Source organism: Bison bison, unplaced genomic scaffold, assembly GCF_000754665.1.
Source record: "Bison bison bison isolate TAMUID 2011002044 unplaced genomic scaffold, Bison_UMD1.0 scf7180017864141, whole genome shotgun sequence".
Lineage (NCBI taxonomy): Eukaryota > Metazoa > Chordata > Mammalia > Artiodactyla > Bovidae > Bison > Bison bison.
Window position 1 is genome coordinate 4,988,352 of NW_011494713.1, and position 18,032 is coordinate 5,006,383.

At 47.4% G+C, this 18,032-nt stretch overlaps 1 protein-coding gene across 1 annotated transcript in view; it reads left to right on the forward strand.

Annotated features, from left to right (window-relative positions):
- The first annotated feature begins 2,978 nt into the window (after positions 1–2,978).
- The window catches only part of LOC104988749 (clusterin-like), a 21,856-nt gene continuing 6,802 nt past the window's right edge, over positions 2,979–18,032 (forward strand). The window contains 6 exon segments of the mRNA XM_010840178.1: positions 2,979–3,070; positions 6,124–6,233; positions 7,467–7,752; positions 11,085–11,180; positions 13,791–13,941; positions 16,286–16,456. Coding sequence (XP_010838480.1) covers positions 2,979–3,070; positions 6,124–6,233; positions 7,467–7,752; positions 11,085–11,180; positions 13,791–13,941; positions 16,286–16,456 — 906 coding nt within the window.

The following is an 18,032-nucleotide window of genomic DNA, read 5'->3' on the forward strand; positions in this document are numbered from 1 at the left end:
TCCCAGCATCAGACTCTTCCAATGAGTCAACTCTTTGCATGAGGTGGCCAAAGTACTGGAGTTTCAGCTTTAGCATCAATCCTTCCAAAGAACACCCAGGGCTGATCTCCTTCAGAATGGACTGGTTGGATCTCCTTGCAGTCCAAGGGACTCTCAAGAGTCTTCTCCAACACCACAGTTCAAAAGCATCAATTCTTCGGCACTCAGCTTTCTTCACAGTCCAACTCTCACATCCATACATGACCACTGGAAAAACCATAGCCTTGACTAGACGGACCTTTGTTGGGAAAGTAATGTCTCTGTTTTTCAATATGCTATCTAGGTTGGTTATAACTTTTCTTCCAAGGAGTAAGCGTCTTTTAATTTCATGGCTGCAATCACCATCTGCAGTGATTTTGGAGCCCCCAAAAATGAAGTCTGACACTGTTTTCACTGTTTCCCCATCTATTTGCCATGAAGTGATGGGACCAGATGCCATGGTATTTGTTTTCTGAGTGTTGATGAGATTTAAGCCAACTTTTTCACTCTGAAAGAGATGGGAATACCAGACCACCTGACTTGCCTCTTGAGAAACCTATATGCAGGTCAGGAAGCAACAGTTAGAACTGGACATGGAACAACAGACTGGTTCCAAATAGGAAAAGGAGTGCATCAAGGCTGTATATTGTCATCCTGCTTATTTAACTTCTATGCAGAGTACATCATGAGAAACACTGGGCTGGAAGAAGCACAAGCTGGAATCAAGATTGCCAGGAGAAATATCAATAACCTCAGATATGCAGCTGACACCACCCTTATGGCAGAAAGGTACCATAAATGGATGCAAAAAGGGAATCGCAAACACAGGTGCTGCCTTACTATTAGTATGTGAAGTATGTGGGATGTGTATGCATGTGTGTGTGTGATTTGTGTGGCAAGGGTGTCTTGTAGTATATGTGTATTTATGTGGTGGGTGTGTGGTTTGCGTGTTGGGTATATATGTGTTATGTATATGTGGATTGTACATGTGTGTGTGTATTTATGTTGTATTTTTTGATGATGAGTGTGTATCGTTTGGTGTTAGTGCATGGTTTGTGTAGTATGTGTATGTGATGAATATAGTATGTGTGTGTGTGTGGTGGTTTGCAGGGAGCTGAGACCCTGAGCTTAGAGTTTTTATTTTAAAAGTATCTCTGCATTGAGATCAATTGGTAAAGTCTTTTCAAATGTTTCATTTCCCCAGAAATTATTTGGAACATGTTTTCTTAAGAACAAATGTTTGTTTTTCAGGAAGAAACTTCAAATGTTGTAGACTGCTTTAAGTGAAAATGATTGCTGCAGTACTTGAGTCTCAGCAGACCCTGTAGTTTAATTTAGCAATCAAAGGCACTTGCATTCAGAGTTATTATGCTCAGAGCTTCCAGAGGTCCCATTTCCTCTGCTTCTGACATGAAACTCCATTTCCCCTGTTCTGTTGCAACCATTTCTTTCTCTCCAGAGGAAGTTGTGGGGGATGAGGTGCTTATTTTGGCATCTGTCCTCACTGACCCTGCGCCATCTCCTGGGAGACAGTGTAGGTTAGAGGCTAAGCATGAAAGCTCTTGAGTAAGAATGCATGGGTCCAAATGCTGGCTCCACCAACTTGGTGAGAGCTTAATCTTGATGAGTTTCCTCATCTGTGACATGGGGTAACAGTGGTTACTTACCCTGCAGGGTTGTAGGAAGGCTTTCATGAGATAATGATGTAAACATAGTGCTTGGGAGATACTAAGTGTTCAGTGAACACAAACTTTGGTGACGAAGTGGGTCTTGTATGGATCTGGCCGTGCCTCTATAGGTAAAGGAGAAGTAGAAGCTGTTAGTGGGCCATTTCTTCCAAGATTTATGGTGAATTTATTCCATTTGGCTTGCATATACCAACTATATACTAAGATTTATTATGAATGACCTCTCAGCTCTTGCATCTGATTTGTTGGTGGGGTAATGAATGCTTAGAAGGGATTTTTGAAGATGCCAGTGGTTCCAGGTCTGGTCCAATGTTAGGGCAACAAGTCTTCCAAGCAAAATTGCTCTCCCTCACATGTTGCAGCTAGCCTACCATCGGTCCCTTGCTCTGGAATAGGTAAGTGTCTCAGCACTGTGAACTGTACTTTGACAGCATTAAAACCTCCCAAAATTCTGGCATGTTATATAAGTTACTCTGACTAACATGCAGCTATTTGGCACAGTTTTCAGATGAAACTTCACATTTTGTCCTTGCCATTTCGGGACCCCTCTGTAGACATTAAAGTCTGAGCAGTGTATCCAGTAGAAGGTTCTGGGTGCAGAAACAGAAGGTGTGGATGTGGGGCATCTGCTTTTCATTTTTGCTTTTTTCATACAATTTAGTGGGAGGGTCTTGGCCCTTCTCTTGGTGGAGGAATGCAAATTGTAGATTCTGGAGACATGTCAGGTGGTTGGGTGGGGATACCTACATAGAAATACCTGGAAACTTAAGACCTTGTACTTGTCTAGCACTGCAGCTGCTCCCAAAGAGTTTTGTGAAGACATGGAGTGTCCAAGAGCTAGAAAGAGGCCAGTGGGGACCATTGCTGTGTCCACCATAGCAAGATCCACTCATCAGAGAGGAGGCAGCCCTGCCAGGTGTCTATCAGAACTTACATCTCCCTCTCTCTCTCTCTTTTTCCTCTCTTGTCTTCCTGACTGTAGGCTAGGGCCCACAGGACCATCTCTAGGATTCCCTCTTCCAGGCAGTTCTCAAGCAGTACTAATGAGAACCCCATTCACTTTGCCAAAGGGTTTTCATTGTTTCGCCAGTAAGATTTGGATTTACATTGGTAGAAAAATGGGTGCACTGTAAACCAACTACACTTCAATTTAAAAAAGGATGCCTAACCCAACAGAACGAGCAATAATATGAATAAGCAAGTCACAGAAAAGGAAACTTTATTTTAAAATGAGTGGCTGAAAACAATAAACAAAGACAGTAAGAGAGTAAAATGTCAGTTTTACCTGCCAGAGTGGCAAACATTCAAAAGGACAACTACATCCAGACTGATGGTCTCGTGGGAACTGGGTTTTCTCGGAGACAGTGAGAGTTGCTGCTACCATCAGCCTGTATATATTAACACTGACATGACATATTCTCTTTTACCTTACAATCCCAATTTCAGAATCTCTTATACCAATAAAAGGTTAACAGTGAAGGTAGTTTAAGTAATATTTGTCTAGTTGTAGGTCCATGAAAAGCAACTCAAGAGAGACTAGCATCAGATCTTTTCTCAAAGAGATCCTGTTTGGGAAAATAAGGGAAACACAGTGGATGGAGTGAATGTTTCTGGACTTAGGGAAGCCCTGAAACAGCAGTCAGGATGCCTCTGCATCAGCTCTAGGCTAATTTTATCACTTCTAATTTTATTATCCATTATTTTTTTATGACTGAATACACCCAAATTATAATTAGAGCCTGGAGAGTGATTCTTAATTATAGGCCATGGAGTATTTACTGCTCTCATCCATTTCTAGCTTGTTCCACTTCCATCAGCGGTAGCTAAACTGCCACGCTGCTGGCACAGAGCTGGACCATGGTGGTGGTGGTGTGCAGAAAAAAGACACCACCTAGCCAGGGAGAGATGGTGGGCAAAGCAGAAAGAGATGAGCTGCTGCTGCTGCTGCTGCTGCTGCTAAGTCGCTTCAGTCGTGTCCGACTCTGTGCGACCCCATAGATGGAAGCCCACTAGGCTCCTCTGTCCCTGGGATTCTCCAGGCAAGAACACTGGAGTGGGTTGCCATTTCCTTCTCCAATGCATGAAAGTGAAAGAGATGAGCAAATAAACGTAAAGTTCTTTACTTTCTCCTTGCCCCCTCCCTGATGGTTCCCCCACTCCAAGAAAAAAAATCAAGCCCCAAACCCCAAACCTGACTGCCTAAGTCCATGATAGAAGAAAAATGTCTTAACAGCAGTGTCTGCCAAAAAGATGATGAATTCTATATGAATCAACCAAGTGACTCAGCAGCTAAATAAAAGCTTATCTCGAGTGTGCCGGCAAGGGAGCAGGTGGTCCTGCTCTGGCCTGTGGTCAGTCCTCACCGGTATTGGCAAGCCCAGGGCTCAAGAGTGGTAACAGGCAGGAGGCCAAAGGGTTGGGGAAGAATTTACAAACAATGACAGAGCAGGCAGCGACAAACCTGGGGAAATGCTGGGAGAAATGACCAAATGCCTTTGAAGAGCTGAAGGGCAAGCAGTGGGGAGATGGATTGGGTTTTCTCTGTGTGATTTCAGAGGACAGAGCTGGGTTTGAGACTGTCTCTTGCAGGAGCCAGGCTCTGACTTCACCAAGTTCTATGGACAGTTTTCTAGATGATTTTGTGCATGTAGGTAGTGAGCTCCCAGTTATTGGGAGCATCCAAACAAAGGCAGGATGACTACCTGGTGGGAATGTGGCAGTGGTGGTGGTGGTTGGTGGGGAGTTGAGAATCAAGTGGTGGAATCTAAAAAAAAAAGGTACAAGAGGACTTCCCTGGTGGTCCAATGGTTAAGACTTTGCCTTCCAAAGCGGGGAGTAGAAGTTCGATCCCTGGTTAGGGAACTAAGATCTTATATGACCTGTGGCCAAAACATAAAACAGAAGCAACATGGTAACAAATTCAATAAAGACTTAAAAACAAATTTAAAAAGGGTACAAATAAATGCATCTACAAAACAGAAATTGAATTATAGATCTAGAAAACAAACTTATGGTTGCCAGGGTTTAAGGGGAGGTGGGATCAATTGGGAGACTGGGATTTACATATGCACACCACTATATATAAACTAGGTAACAAATAAGGACCTACTGTATAGCACAGGGAACTGTTCAGTACTCTGTAATGACCTGTCTGGGTAAAGAATGTAAAAGAGTGGATATAAGAATATGTATAACTGAGTCACTTTGCTGCACACCTGAAACTAACACAACATTGGAAATCAACTACAGGTCAATAAAAGTTAAAAAGAAAGAATCAACTCTTGGGTGAGGGCTGCACCAACTGGCCTCCGTGATCTATTTAGACTATTGAAAATCCAGTGATGCATTTACGGTGCACTCTTTTCCTTCAAGTTTTATCTTCTGAGCCTTGTACGCTTAAGAGCTGGAGTCATCAAGTAATTCCTCCCAGAGGACCACAGCTGAAGCTGTGAATCACGTTCTTTTCTCCCAATCCTGTCTTCTCCTCCCTTCCCCTACTTCAGCTGACTAAGGCAGATCTCCTTGCCTTGTCCTCCAAAGTCTGATTTTTTAAAATATAATTATTACAGATTTGTGCCTCCTGTATCGGATGCTGGGGGAGTCGCAGAACAGAAAAGTTACAAGGAGCATGCTCAAAGAGAATCCTTTTGGCCTTGGGCATTGACAGGATGCTAAACAGGAGGCAGTTTCCATAGAAAATGTAGCTGTTACTGATAATTAGACTTTTCCTGGAAGATAAAGTGAAGCCTTAAAGGAGAAATACTATTGCAAATTCTGGCTGGATTTTTTTTCTTTTCCTTCTGGGCTGATGATCTTCTCACACTTGGCATTGCTCCTGGTGAGATTGAAGGGGACCTCAGAGATGATACATTCCAGATTCCTTACTGTCCAGAAGGAAGAAACTGAGAACTGAGGAGCGGGGGTGGAATGTGAGGGTTAAATCTTTGGTCTGGCCACAGTCACCCAGAGCCTCAGGACAGAGCTGAGACTGTGTCAGAATTTCTTGCAATGCCCCACCCCCACTTGCCCCCTGTTTTTCACATCCCTAGAAGCTCCCTCCGTGCTCCTTCCTGAAAAGGTGGGAGGGGGGTTTCTAGTTGTGCCTGGACCTTGAGCAACCAGAGACTGGATTTGAAGCTGTATGTTGAAAATTATGAGCAGGAAAACTCAGCCCCTGGCCATACAACTCTCTTCTGAGCCCCTCAACTTGCTGGTTTTCAGTTGGCGAGTGAACCATACTGCCCACACCTGCCCTGCGCCCCCATCTCCCCCCAGCCAGCACGAGAACCACACTCAAACCCTTAGACCTTTCTCATAGGGCTCAAACATCCTGGGTCAGAGTGCCTGACTGTTTCTTCCCCAGGAAGTATTAATGGCTATGCCTGTGAAGCTTCTGGGTTGGTCCTCTCCCTGCTAGGGGGTGGCATGACTGCTCGCACCCCTCTGCCCCCATCAAAGCCCCCTGCCACAGGGAGTCTGTTGGCAAGCTTCCTCCTGCCAGCAGAGGGAACTTGGGGCTGGTGATCAGTGAGTCCCTTTGCAAATAGGATCAGCAGCATAATTTGTGAGGCTCCATGCATGATGAAAACGCAGGGCCCCTTGTTCAAAAACTATTGAGAATTTCAAGACTTGGACAGTCTTGGCTCATTAAACAATAAATGGGCCAGCAGGGTCCCGTGTTCATGAAGCCCACCTGGTTTGGCTGGGTCTCAAGTGGATGGGGACAATATTTACTTCAAGTCTGGGACTCAAAGAGCCAGGGAGGCCTTCTAAGTTTCCAAATGAATGTTCTGTACCTCCCTAAGAACATGTTTCTGTTTCCTGCACTCTAGCAGGTCTGCCAAAGGACCACCAGGTCACTGTAGTGGTTTGGGAAGCCATCATTTTATACTCTCTGTGTTGCATCACAGCATCCCTCTCCGTCACACCCCTGATATTTCTGATGCTGTTAAATGGAGCCGGAGGAGTGGCACATACGAAAAATTAACGTTCAACCGGGCAGCGGAACTGTGAGGTTTTATTTGGGAGTAGGGACCAGGCAAAATCACTACAGATGGTGACTGCAGCCATGAAATTAAAAGACGCTTACTCCTTGGAAGGAAAGTTATGACCAACCTAGATAGCATATTCAAAAGCAGAGACATTACTTTGCCAACAAAAGTTCGTCTAGTCAAGGCTATGGTTTTTCCTGTGGTCATGTACAGATGTGAGAGTTGGACTGTGAAGAAGGCTGAGTGCCGAAGAATTGATGCTTTTGAACTGTGGTGTTGGAGAAGACTCTTGAGAGTCCCTTGGACTGCAAGGAGATCCAACCAGTCCATTCTGAAGGAGATCAGCCCTGGGATTTCTTTGGAAGGAATGATGCTAAAGCTGAAACTCTAGTACGTTGGCCACCTCATGTGAAGAGTTGACTCATTGGAAAAGACTCTGATGCTGGGAGGGATTGGGGGCAGGAGGAGAAGGGGACGACAGAGGATGAGATGGCTGGATGGCATCACTGACTCGATGGACGTGAGTCTGAGTGAACTCCAGGAGTGGTGATGGACAGGGAGGCCTGGTGTGCTGCGATTCATGGGGTCGCAAAGAGTCGGACACGACTGAGCGACTGATCTGATCTGATCTGAGGGACCAGGCAGGGGCGCGGAGCATCCCTCCACTCCTGCGGAGCTGGGCGCTCGCCGTGCATGTTAACTCAGGCTCTCCCCTTCTGGGGCGCCGTGCCCCGGCTCTGAGCCCCTTGGGTGCGACCCCGCGCCCCAGCGTCTGTCTCCGCCCGAGCCTTCCGCGGTGCCAAAGCGCCCCCCTATGCCCCGCGCCGGGTGCTGCACCTCACCCACCTCCCCAAATGCCCACCCCCTGCATCTCCGCCCGCTTCCCGCGCCGGCTTCCGGAAAGCTCTCGGTGCTTTCTACGGCATTCTTTGGGCGTCCTGCAGGTTTGGAGCCATTCCCAAAGTGGGTGTATACGCAGCGGAGCGCTATAAACACGGGAGCCTCACCGTGCAGTGCACGCGGCGTCGCCGGAAGCTTGTGGGCGGCGCTGACGGGTGAGACGTCCCCACTCTTCCAGTCCCCTGTGCAGCCCCGCCGCCGGGAAGACGAACGTAGGGCTGGGGGTGGGGGGCCGCCAGGCGAGGAGACGATGGTCGCTGGTAGTCCCCGGGCTGTCAGAGGGGGCGCTTTGGGTGGAGTCGGAAGATCCAGGGAAGGGAAGTGGCTGGAGCCCCATCGCCAGGGAACCGAGTTGGGGACCGAAAATTGTGGGGTCGGCGTACAGGCAGGGACTCGGGAGCCTCTTTGTTTATGAACTCCAATCACAATTCTGTGGGGTAAACAGGATAGATGTTAGTGAACCTCCTTTTGTGAAGATGGGGAAACTGACATTTGGAGAACTGACGCTGCTGCTGGAGTGGCAGAGCTGCTTCCTAATGCACCAGAGTACATCAGAGAAACGTCACACAACCTCCATCAGGTTTCAGACATCTGATTCAAACTGTCACATCTTATAAATGAAAATCTGGAAGGATAAACAGAAAGAAAAATCTCCAAAGATAAACAGAAAACAGGTATCAGAATTGCGATTAGAACCCAAGTCTTGACCTTTCAGAATTTCTGGACCTATTGAAAAAAGAAGCTGATTATTACTATTTAAGAGTGGGGTTAGGAATTAAAGAGTAAGTACTGGTATTGTAACAGGATGCTTTTGAGACTTCGTTATAATAATAGTTGGAAATTACAGACAATTTAAAAGATCAGCCATGTGGGATGGCAAAATAAGGAACACCAGATAAGAGACTATTACACAGCTGCAAAACTGTGCTTTTAGAGTGTATTTGAAGATAGTGGATGTAAAGGATCCAATTCTATGCAAATGCACAGAAAAGAGGAGAGATACCACAGTGCTAATGGTTGCCTCTGGAAGGTGTGAATTACTGGCAATTGTTTTTCTTTTTGATTGAGTTTGCTATATTTTAGGATGGAGTAGGAGAGGAGCTTGGGCTTTGAACCCTGCAGCTTACTCCGCGTGATAGTGTCTTCCCCATGGCTTCCTCTGGGGAAAGGAGAGCCTTTGAGAGGCTTGTTTAATCAGAGCAGTTGGCAACCAGGTGCCCTAGTCTGAAGATGGGAGGGGAGGGGAGGGGAGTCGGTGCAAAGGGAGGGCAATTTGGCTGCACAGCCACTGTTCCCATACTGCCCTTGGGCTAGTGTCAATATCATCTGCATGTGTGTTAGCACAGTAGTCTCGGAATCAGAATCTAGTGTGGTAACAAGACTCCCGGCTACTTCCCAGATACTTTAAAGGAGTCAGCAGCAGGGAGGGACCACAGGTGGCCTCTGTGTGCCTGCTTCCTTTCCTCTGTCCCTCTCTACGTGCCACCTCCTCCCACTTCCCCAAAAGATACTGTGCCAGTGCCCACAACTGGTCCTACGTCTATTTTTGAAGGAGTCAGAATTTGCAAAGATGACATAAGACCCTTGTGTTTACAGAACACATTCACATCTCTGAGATCTGTATTACGTCCATTTTACAGATGGAGAAACTGAGGCTCAGATATCAGTGACTTGGTGTCAAGGAAAGAACACTGGGCTGGGGGATTGGGAGGGCTGGGTTCTCATCCTGGGGTTGCCACCAGCTTGTTGCAGGCCTTGGGGAGCCCCAGCCTGTTTCTGGGTTCTGCCTTACCTCTGAGGTGATTGGGTGGGAGACAGGTCCCTGTCCCAGCTCTCAGCTCCATGACTCCCATGGTCCCCAGGCTCCTGATGGGAGATCCTGTACTGACCCCTGGGTTTCCGGACTCCTCATCCAGCGCTCCTGCCTTTGGCTTCCCTGAGTCTCTTTTCTTCAGGACCCAATGCCCTGTCTTCCAGTCACAGCCTATTTCAAAGGCTGGGGTATGATTTCTACAAAGCCTTCACTTATGGGGGAGGAGTGCTCTGCTGGAGGGGTGTTTCTCTCTGGCTTTCTCTCTCTGGCATGACAAAGCCTCTGTCTGTGCTCCAGGCGTTTCAGGCCTCAGTGAGCAGCAGGGGCAGTGTCTGGCAGACCTGAACTAGCACCTTGGCTTAGCTGCCCACCCACCATCTCTGCAGAGGGCAGTGACCCGCTCTCCTCTCCCACGCTACTCTACTCAGGGACCACAGCCCAGCTGCCTTACTAATTGTGTCTCAGGAGAGACTTGCCTTATTCATTTTCTCCCAAGGGTCCCAGCGGACCTGTGGAGGAGCTGAGAACGGCTTCAGGGTGTGCATCGTTTCAGGAAGGGGAGAGCCCCTTCCCGTTCTTGTTAGGGTGAAGTGGGTAAGTTCAGATGAGCCGTTGTGAGGAGGAGGGGTGCGGGATGGGAGAGGGATGCAGGGAGAGGGATTTTTGTTTTGCAACAACTTCAGCTTTGGGGAAAGGATCCATTGTGTAAGACCAGCTGGTCCAGGGCTCAGGGCAGCTAGCCAAGTGATGGTGGGAGGACCTTGGGAGGTGCCCTGCTGTGGGCTTAGAGGGACCAGCCAAGTGAAAGGGACCTGGTGGAGCAGAGAAGCGCTGCTCCCAGCAGGACTTCTTCTGGGGAGGCTCCTTCCCCCCCCCACAGTGCCACACCCCACCAGTCCCTTTGGCCTTGCCCCTCCCTCTCTATACTCCCTGAAGACCACTGTCCTCCTCGCCTCACTCTACTCCCATCCATGCCTCCTGCCTCGAGTCTCACACTGGGGATGATAAATAGATTTATTTCCCTGTGTCGACCCAGAGGGTCTGAGGCTATCACTGCTTCAGGCCCTTGAAAAGCACTTTTGGGAGGTGTTGAGGCTTGGTTGGGGAATGGTGCTGTGGTTGATTGGTGATGCCTACAGCAGGGGACTGGATGTGTTCAGGGCTGCAGTCCCCACTTTAGGGGGATGGGAGAGGCTGGATGAGTGACCCAAGAGAGATGTTTTCAGAGTTGAGTTTGTTGAGATAGACGCCTTCTCTGGATGCAGAAATCTCATGTGTCTTTTGCAGGCATAGTCAGCTATGATGGGAAGAGAAGAAGGAAGGGGAGGGGAGGGGAGGAAGAGGAGGAAGAGGGGAGGAGGAGGAGCAGGAGGGTGGCTTGGACCCGAGTCCAGTGGTTCCAACTCCAGATCCTTATTTCTTCTGTATTAGGCTGCTTTCCTGGGGTTCTTCCCGGTACCCCGCTGCCTCCACTTTCTTTTGAAAGTGCCCAGTGGCAAGAGTGATCCTTTCTTGTCAAGTCCCTGGGATGTGAGCTGAGGGCATAGTGGAGGGCCAGGCCTCAGCAGGGCTCCAGGAAAGCAGGCAGCAGGCTGGGCTGGACACAGCGGGCTGTCTAGCTATTACCATGACAGTCCCCTGTTCTCTCCAAACAGAGGCTTGCTGGGATTCCAGAATTGGAGAAGGAGGCAAGCTGAAGACTCTCCTGCTGTTGATGGGGCTGCTGCTCAGCTGGGAGAGTGGCCGGGCAATCTCGGGCAAAGAGCTCCGGGATAAGTGACCCGTCATGCCCTTCTGTCAGTGCCGGGGACCAGCCCCAGCTGATCCAGGGTATTCGAAGGAGAGACAGCCTAGGCGACTATTTATATGCTAATTAGAGATATAAAGAATAATAGAATGAGGATAGCTCAGTAGGAAAATTCAATGGAGAAAAGAGGCTGAGTAGCTTGGTTTACGCGGGAGACCGATAAAACTTCAAGACAAGAAGTTTGCACCACTTACGTAGGCCACAGGCGCCCTCTCGAATAGCGGAAGGTGCCTCACCCTAGACACCTTCTCGAGTGGGTCTTAGAAGCCCAGGCATAATTAGTAAGCGTGGTGGGTTCCGCGCTCCAGATGGAGACTCAGCTGGAAGTTAAAGGGAAGAATGACATGGGGAGACCAAACGTTGGTGAGCAAGGCCCGTAGCTTTATTTTTAACAGGGGCTTTTATACCCTAAGTTACACATAGAGGATAATAGGGGATGCAAAGTCAGCAGTCTTTGATTCTTATCAAAAACCAGGGTTTCTTTCCTGCAAATTTATCGTATACAAATGGTTTAGGTGATTTACATCATCTTCTGGCCAGAAGGCCTACTAACATTTTATGACTCTTGACAAGGACTTATCAACAAAGACTTATTTTCTCTAAGAGTAATTATTTTAAGGTTTGGCGCCATCTTCCAAAGATAAAATTACATTCCTATAGGGCGGATGTGTAATGGGTTTACAACAAAGGAAAGAATTTATTACCTTAAGGGTCTAAAGTTACTAACACCAAGGCCACTACTTATTTTTTCTACATACCCACTATTAATTAATACACATTCAAGGATACAATTCAGGGGATGTGAAAACTTGGCAACAAGCATTGACTCATCAATGAAATCCTTTACTAGTTTATTCTGACAGTTTTTAACTCTCTGAGAGGCTCTAAGTATTTGAATATCTTAAGCTTCCCTTGCCTCTGGAGGCTAGGAGACTGTAAACAATCGTATGCATGGCTGCAGGAGTCCGGGTAAACTTGTCAGGCGAGTTAGAGAGCCATCTGAGGGGTTTGGATTTAAACACTCCTAATTGCCCAGGAACTTTATTAATTGGAGCTGTAAGTTAACTCTGACAGAGAGAGTGAGATGGTGGTAGGGGACAGCCCCCAGTAGAGTCAGAGGTGAGAGCACAAAGCAATACAGTAGGCAGACTCTGGTTTTTTTGGGGGGTAGATGCTCGAGAATATCCGGGCGGACTCCTGAGGCTCGATCCCGCCTTTGCGTATGCCGAGCCTCCTTCCTCATGACCTTTGTCACGAGTGGAATGCCTCACCGGCTCCCGGCATGTCAGGACCCCAAGGGTCAGAGCCCATCTCTGACCTGTGCATGAGGTCTGGTTTGCTCTGCCTGGGTCCTTCTCTGAGCTCCCTGTTGCTAGTCAAGGCTCTTTGTGGTCAGGTTGGCTTCCAGGCACTTTCAAGTGGACCCCAAGCCCTTTCTGGATCTTGTATCTCATCTGGCTGTTCTCTTCCCATTCAGCTTGGCCCAGTACCCACACAGCTCCCCCTGAAGCTCCATGAAGCCTGGACCATTGGGGCCTCTGTGGACTTCCCCCTTGAGTTTCCATAACGCTTACCACCTGTGTCTGCCACCTTTCCACCTACAAAACCAATGCTCTGGGTTCAGGAAAGAGAAAATATAATTCATTAGGAGGGCTTATCATCCTTCAGAGCCCAGCTTTTGGTTCCCCTCTTCTGCTAGGTCCTTCCTGACACCCATCTTCCCTCTGCTCCACTCTTGTCCTGCGAGCTGACCAACTCTCTGGGGTAGTAGTTAGAAAACCAAATGTTGAGATCAGAGGTGGGTGGGAGTCTATCTCCACCCTCCCAGCTGTATAACTGTGGGTGAGTATCTTGATCTCATTATGATTCTTCATCCTCATTTATGCAATGAGGTGAAGGCAGTGTTGAGAGTCTTAGATAAAATGCATATGAAGCATCCAGCACGGTGCCTGGCCCAGGATAAGCACCAGAGAAGCGTGGGCTATTACTTTTAGTACTTTAGTAACATTGTCTCATCGTATTTGTCAAACGATGTGGTATGTCTGATCAGTCTCCTTGTGTGATGGTGTAATTAAGTCACCTCGGTGTCCCTGTCACCTGACACCATGCATTGGAACAAAGACGAAGTTCAGATGTTTGCTTAAACTGCTTTCCAGAAAGGACTGTATCCAAAAGGATACTATTTTATATTTTGATGCTTAAACATCAAATTATGCTTCCAGGACTTTTTTTTTTTTTCCTTGAACATTTTCTTCTGCAGTTAGTTAGGCTGCTCCTCCAGAGCCCCAGGGGCAGACTGGGTTATTTCTCTGGTGTGTCTGCTCCAGTGTTTGCATTTCTGAGCAGCTGGGTAATTGATTCTCAGGCCCTGGGTCTTTAGTGCGCCCTGGAGATGGAACCTGGAATGGAACCTGTGTCAGAGTGAAGCTGGGACCCTGAAGGCTGCTTGCCAGGGGGACCCCAGCCATGGCAGCCCCTAGATCCACTGGCCTTTCTGACCCTTTCAAATGGTTCCAGGATTGTATTCCCAGCACCACCCACTCACATCATCCACCTCTCTGCCCTTTTCCTGCAGAAATGTCCACCGAGGGGAGTAAGTATGTGAATAAAGAAATTTAAAATGCCCTCAAGGAGGTGAAACAGATAAAGACCCAAATAGAACAAACCAACGAAGAGCGCAAATTACTGCACAGCTCCCTAGAGGAAGCCAAGAAGAAGAAAGAGGTAAGGAAGAGCTCCGTGGCCCCAACCTTGATCCTCTGTGCTGGAGGGAGGGAGTGGCCCTTGCTCCTCCAGGTGCCCTGCCAGGTTGCCATGGTGACCTGCCCTCCTTCCTCCCCCACTGTGTCATCTGATACCAGGGGCTGTGGTTAACAAATAGGGAAGGTTTATTTGCTTTTGAAAGCTTCAAGAGATGAGATTTTGGATCTGGTTTCGTTACAAGCCTGCTGCCAGATTCATTTCAATAGATTTTTCTAAACCCCGATTGTGTGCAAGCTCCAACGTCGGCTTTGGGTAGGGTCTGTCACTGTCACGGGTTAGAAGGGGAATGGCACCCTACCTTCAGGAAGCTTATCTAGTGTGGGTAATACCTTTGGGGGTATAGCAGGCACACACTGTATTGCCCACGTCTGAGTTCTGGACTACTTTGTAAGGAGACACCTAAGTCCAACAGTGAGCATACACAACTAAGCCACTGTCATTCGACAAACAGCTTATTTGTGCTGTGCTCAGTCCCTCAGTTGTGTCCAACTCTTTGAGACCCCATGGACTGTAGCCCGCCAGGCTCCTCTGTCCGTGGGATTCTCCAGGCAAGAATACTGGAGCATGTGGCCATTTCCTCTTCCAGGGGATCTTTCTGATCCAGGGATCAAACGCACGTCTCTTAAATGTCTCTTGCACTGGCAGGCGTGTTCTTACCATTACCGCCACCTGGGAAGCCCAGCTTATTTAAAAAATCAATAGTCTTTGTCAGGGAATCCTCAAATTCTACGCTGATTGCTACCCTACCCCTAATGACAGAGATGCTGAGATGCAGCCTATGGTCCCTGATGTGTGGGGTGAAATCATTATAAAGACTCAGAGAAGTTCTGTGGTAAAGAAACACATGTAACTTCATTTAACCCAAGTGCTTTCCAAATCCAATTGACCAGGGAATCCATTTATTTTTTTCCTGATAGCTTGGAGCACAATTTCATGGTAGCCACTTGAAGAAATGTTGGCCTGGGTGCAGCTCTAACTTTCTCTGAAACTTAATGCCCTTTCTTGGTATGAGTAGAAATTCCCGCCATGCTATGAGAAACCTCCTAGACTCCACGGAGATGTGGCAAGTCTTGTTCTTGAATGTTTGTTTCTCACTGGAATATCTTGTTTCTCACTGGAATTTAATATTTGACAATCCAGGTTCTATAAAGCACATCATGTTTGGAGAAAGACTTCATGACTTCTCAGTTGAGAAATATGAGAACTGGAAAGAAAGGAACTGCCTGTGACTTGGCCTCATAGAAGGTGTGGTGGCCTTCCCCATTTGGGAGCAAGAGGCAGTGGACACAGACCAGGGGATAGGGGACATGGAGCAGGAGAAGATTTCACATGGCTCCTCCTGCTCAGACATTCCTAGTGCAGCTTCATCTGGGGGTATAGATGGTCTACTTCATTCTTTGAAGAGTAAAACACTTATTTTTCAAGATTTTAATATAGAAAAGCAGAAGAAAAGTTTTTCCATAATCCTTTTACTTTAGGACAATTCCTTAGGTATCTAAGGATACCTACGTTTGATCTATTTCTTACTATTTTTTCTCCTCTGTACTTTTTGGACAGTGGCTGTACTCAAACTCATTAATTTTTTAACATGAGAAATGCTTATTATAATATTTAACACTTATTACAAACATCCTTGGTAATGCTGTCCTAGCTACCATTTGTAGGTAGTACTATTTCCTTAACTTGTCCCCTAGTTTTGAACATCTGAGTTAACTCCAGTTTGGTTTTTTTTTTTTTTTGCCATTTATGAATATTGTAAAAAATATCTTCAGGCATACAGATTTTTCCTTGATTGCAGGAATTCCTTGGGATAGATTCCTGCAGAATTACTGGATCAAATGTCATGGTCATGTTAGAGACTTTTGGTAGCAGGTGTGATTTTGATTTCAGAAACTTACCTATTCCCATGGCATGCTGCAGACTGTGGTTACCATAGAAAAATAAGATTCAAGGAAGCTTTGGAAGATGATATTTAAATTCCTGAAGTTGAGAGTATAAAGTGGGGTATTTAGTGAGAAGGGGGAAGTCTTGGGGTAAAGACATTAGGTGCAGCATCAGAGAAAGATGTCTAGATGGGCTCTAGTGGCCAGAAAGGACTAACGAGCAGGATGAAGATGGGAGGATGTTTAAAACCAGATGAGAAGGGACATCCTGGTGGCAAATGTGGGAACTTGTGAGCCAGAGCAGGATGGAAATAAGCACCCATGTGCCAGGTTGGGCAGAGTTGGGGGTGGGCACCCATGCCTGCTTCAGGAAGGGGAAGCCTGTGGTTTCTGTGGCTAAGCCAGCCTGTGTCATCCCCCAGAACCCCCTGAATGACACCAGGGATTCCGAAACCAAGCTGAAGGCATCCCAGGGGGTGTGCAATAAGACCACGACCGCCCTCTGGGACGAGTGTAAGCCCTGCCTGAAGCAGATCTGCATGAAGTTCTATGCTCCTGTGTGCAGAAGCGGCTCAGGACTGGTTGGCCACCAGGTGACAAGGCGCCCTGCCGCTTCAGCACAGCATGTCTCGGGCAGGGGAATGAGAACTGAATATGCTTCTTTGATTCTGCACCGAGTTCCAAGTGTGGGGATTTCCCTACCAAGGGGTTCTCCCACACCAGCCGGGTGCCCTGCAGTTCAACTCAAGTCGGACCCCATCTACCTAGAGACAGCATCAGACCCCACAGCTTCAGGGCTCAGTCCTACAAGTCTGCCCCACCACGCCCACCCCCGATTTCAACCGCCAGTCATGAATCCAGGTGGTCACCTGTGCTTCTGACTGGCTGGCTGTAGATTAGAGTGTTCCATGACCGCTTCCTTTTATTGTTGAGTCATTAAGTCATGTCCAACTCTTTCCAACCCCATGGACTGTAGCCTGACAGGCTCCTCTGTCCATGGAATTTCCCAGGCAAGAATACTGGAGTGAGTTGCCATTTCTTTCTCCCAGGGATCTTCCTGACCCAGGCATCAAACCCATATCTCTTACACTGCAAGTGGAACCCAGCATCCCCTTGGGTTCAATTAATTTGTTCAAGAAGCCCACAGAACCGGAAAAACATTTTACATACTAGATAATCAATTTATTATTAAAGGATATATCTTGGGTTATATCTGGACCACTGGGGAAGTCTTCCCCAGTGGTCCAGAGGTTAAGTATCTACCTTGCAGTGCAGGGAACATGAGTTCGAACCCTGCTTGGGGAACTAGAATCCCAATGCCACAGGGCAGTTAAGCCTGTGTACCGCAATGAAAGATCCCGCGTGACACAACTAAGGCCTGACACAACCAGAGATAAATTTTAAAAATCAAAAATAAGTAAAATCATTTTTAAAAAAGCCACCAATGGGTGACTAGCCCATTGGTCATCCATTAAAAAAAGTAATAAAAATAAAAGGGTATAAGTCAAGAACAGCCAGATGGAAGAGATGCCCAGAAAAAGGGATGGGGAGGGCTGGAGAGCCTTCATTTCCTCTCTGAGTCAGCAGGCTCTTGTGTCTCATTGGTGCATGTGTTCATCAACCCAGAAGCTTCCCAACCCATCCTTTTAGATTTCATAGAGGCTTCGTTACAGAGGCACAGTTGATTAAATCATTGACCATTGGTCATTGATTTAATCTCCAGCCTCTCTCTCCCCTCCCTAGAAATCAGGGGCTGGGGCTAAAAGTTCTAACCTTTTAATCATGTAGTTGGCTCTCCCATCAATCAGCCCCCATCCTTCAGATCAGATCAGTCGCTCAGTCGTGTCTGACTCTTTGCAACCCCATGAATCGCAGCACGCCAGGCCTCCCTGTCCATCACCAGCTCCCGGAGTTCACTCAGACTCATGTCCATCGAGTCAGTGATGCCATCCAGCCATCTCATCCTCTGTCATCCCCTTCTCCTCTTGCCCCCAATCCCTCCCAGCATCAGAGTCTTTTCCAATGAGTCAACTTTTCACATGAGGTGGCCAAAGTACTGGAGTTTCAGCTTTAGCATCATTCCTTCCAAAGAAATCCCAGGGCTGATCTCCTTCAGAATGGACTGGTTGGATCTCCTTGCAGTCCAAGGGACTCTCAAGAGTCTTCTCC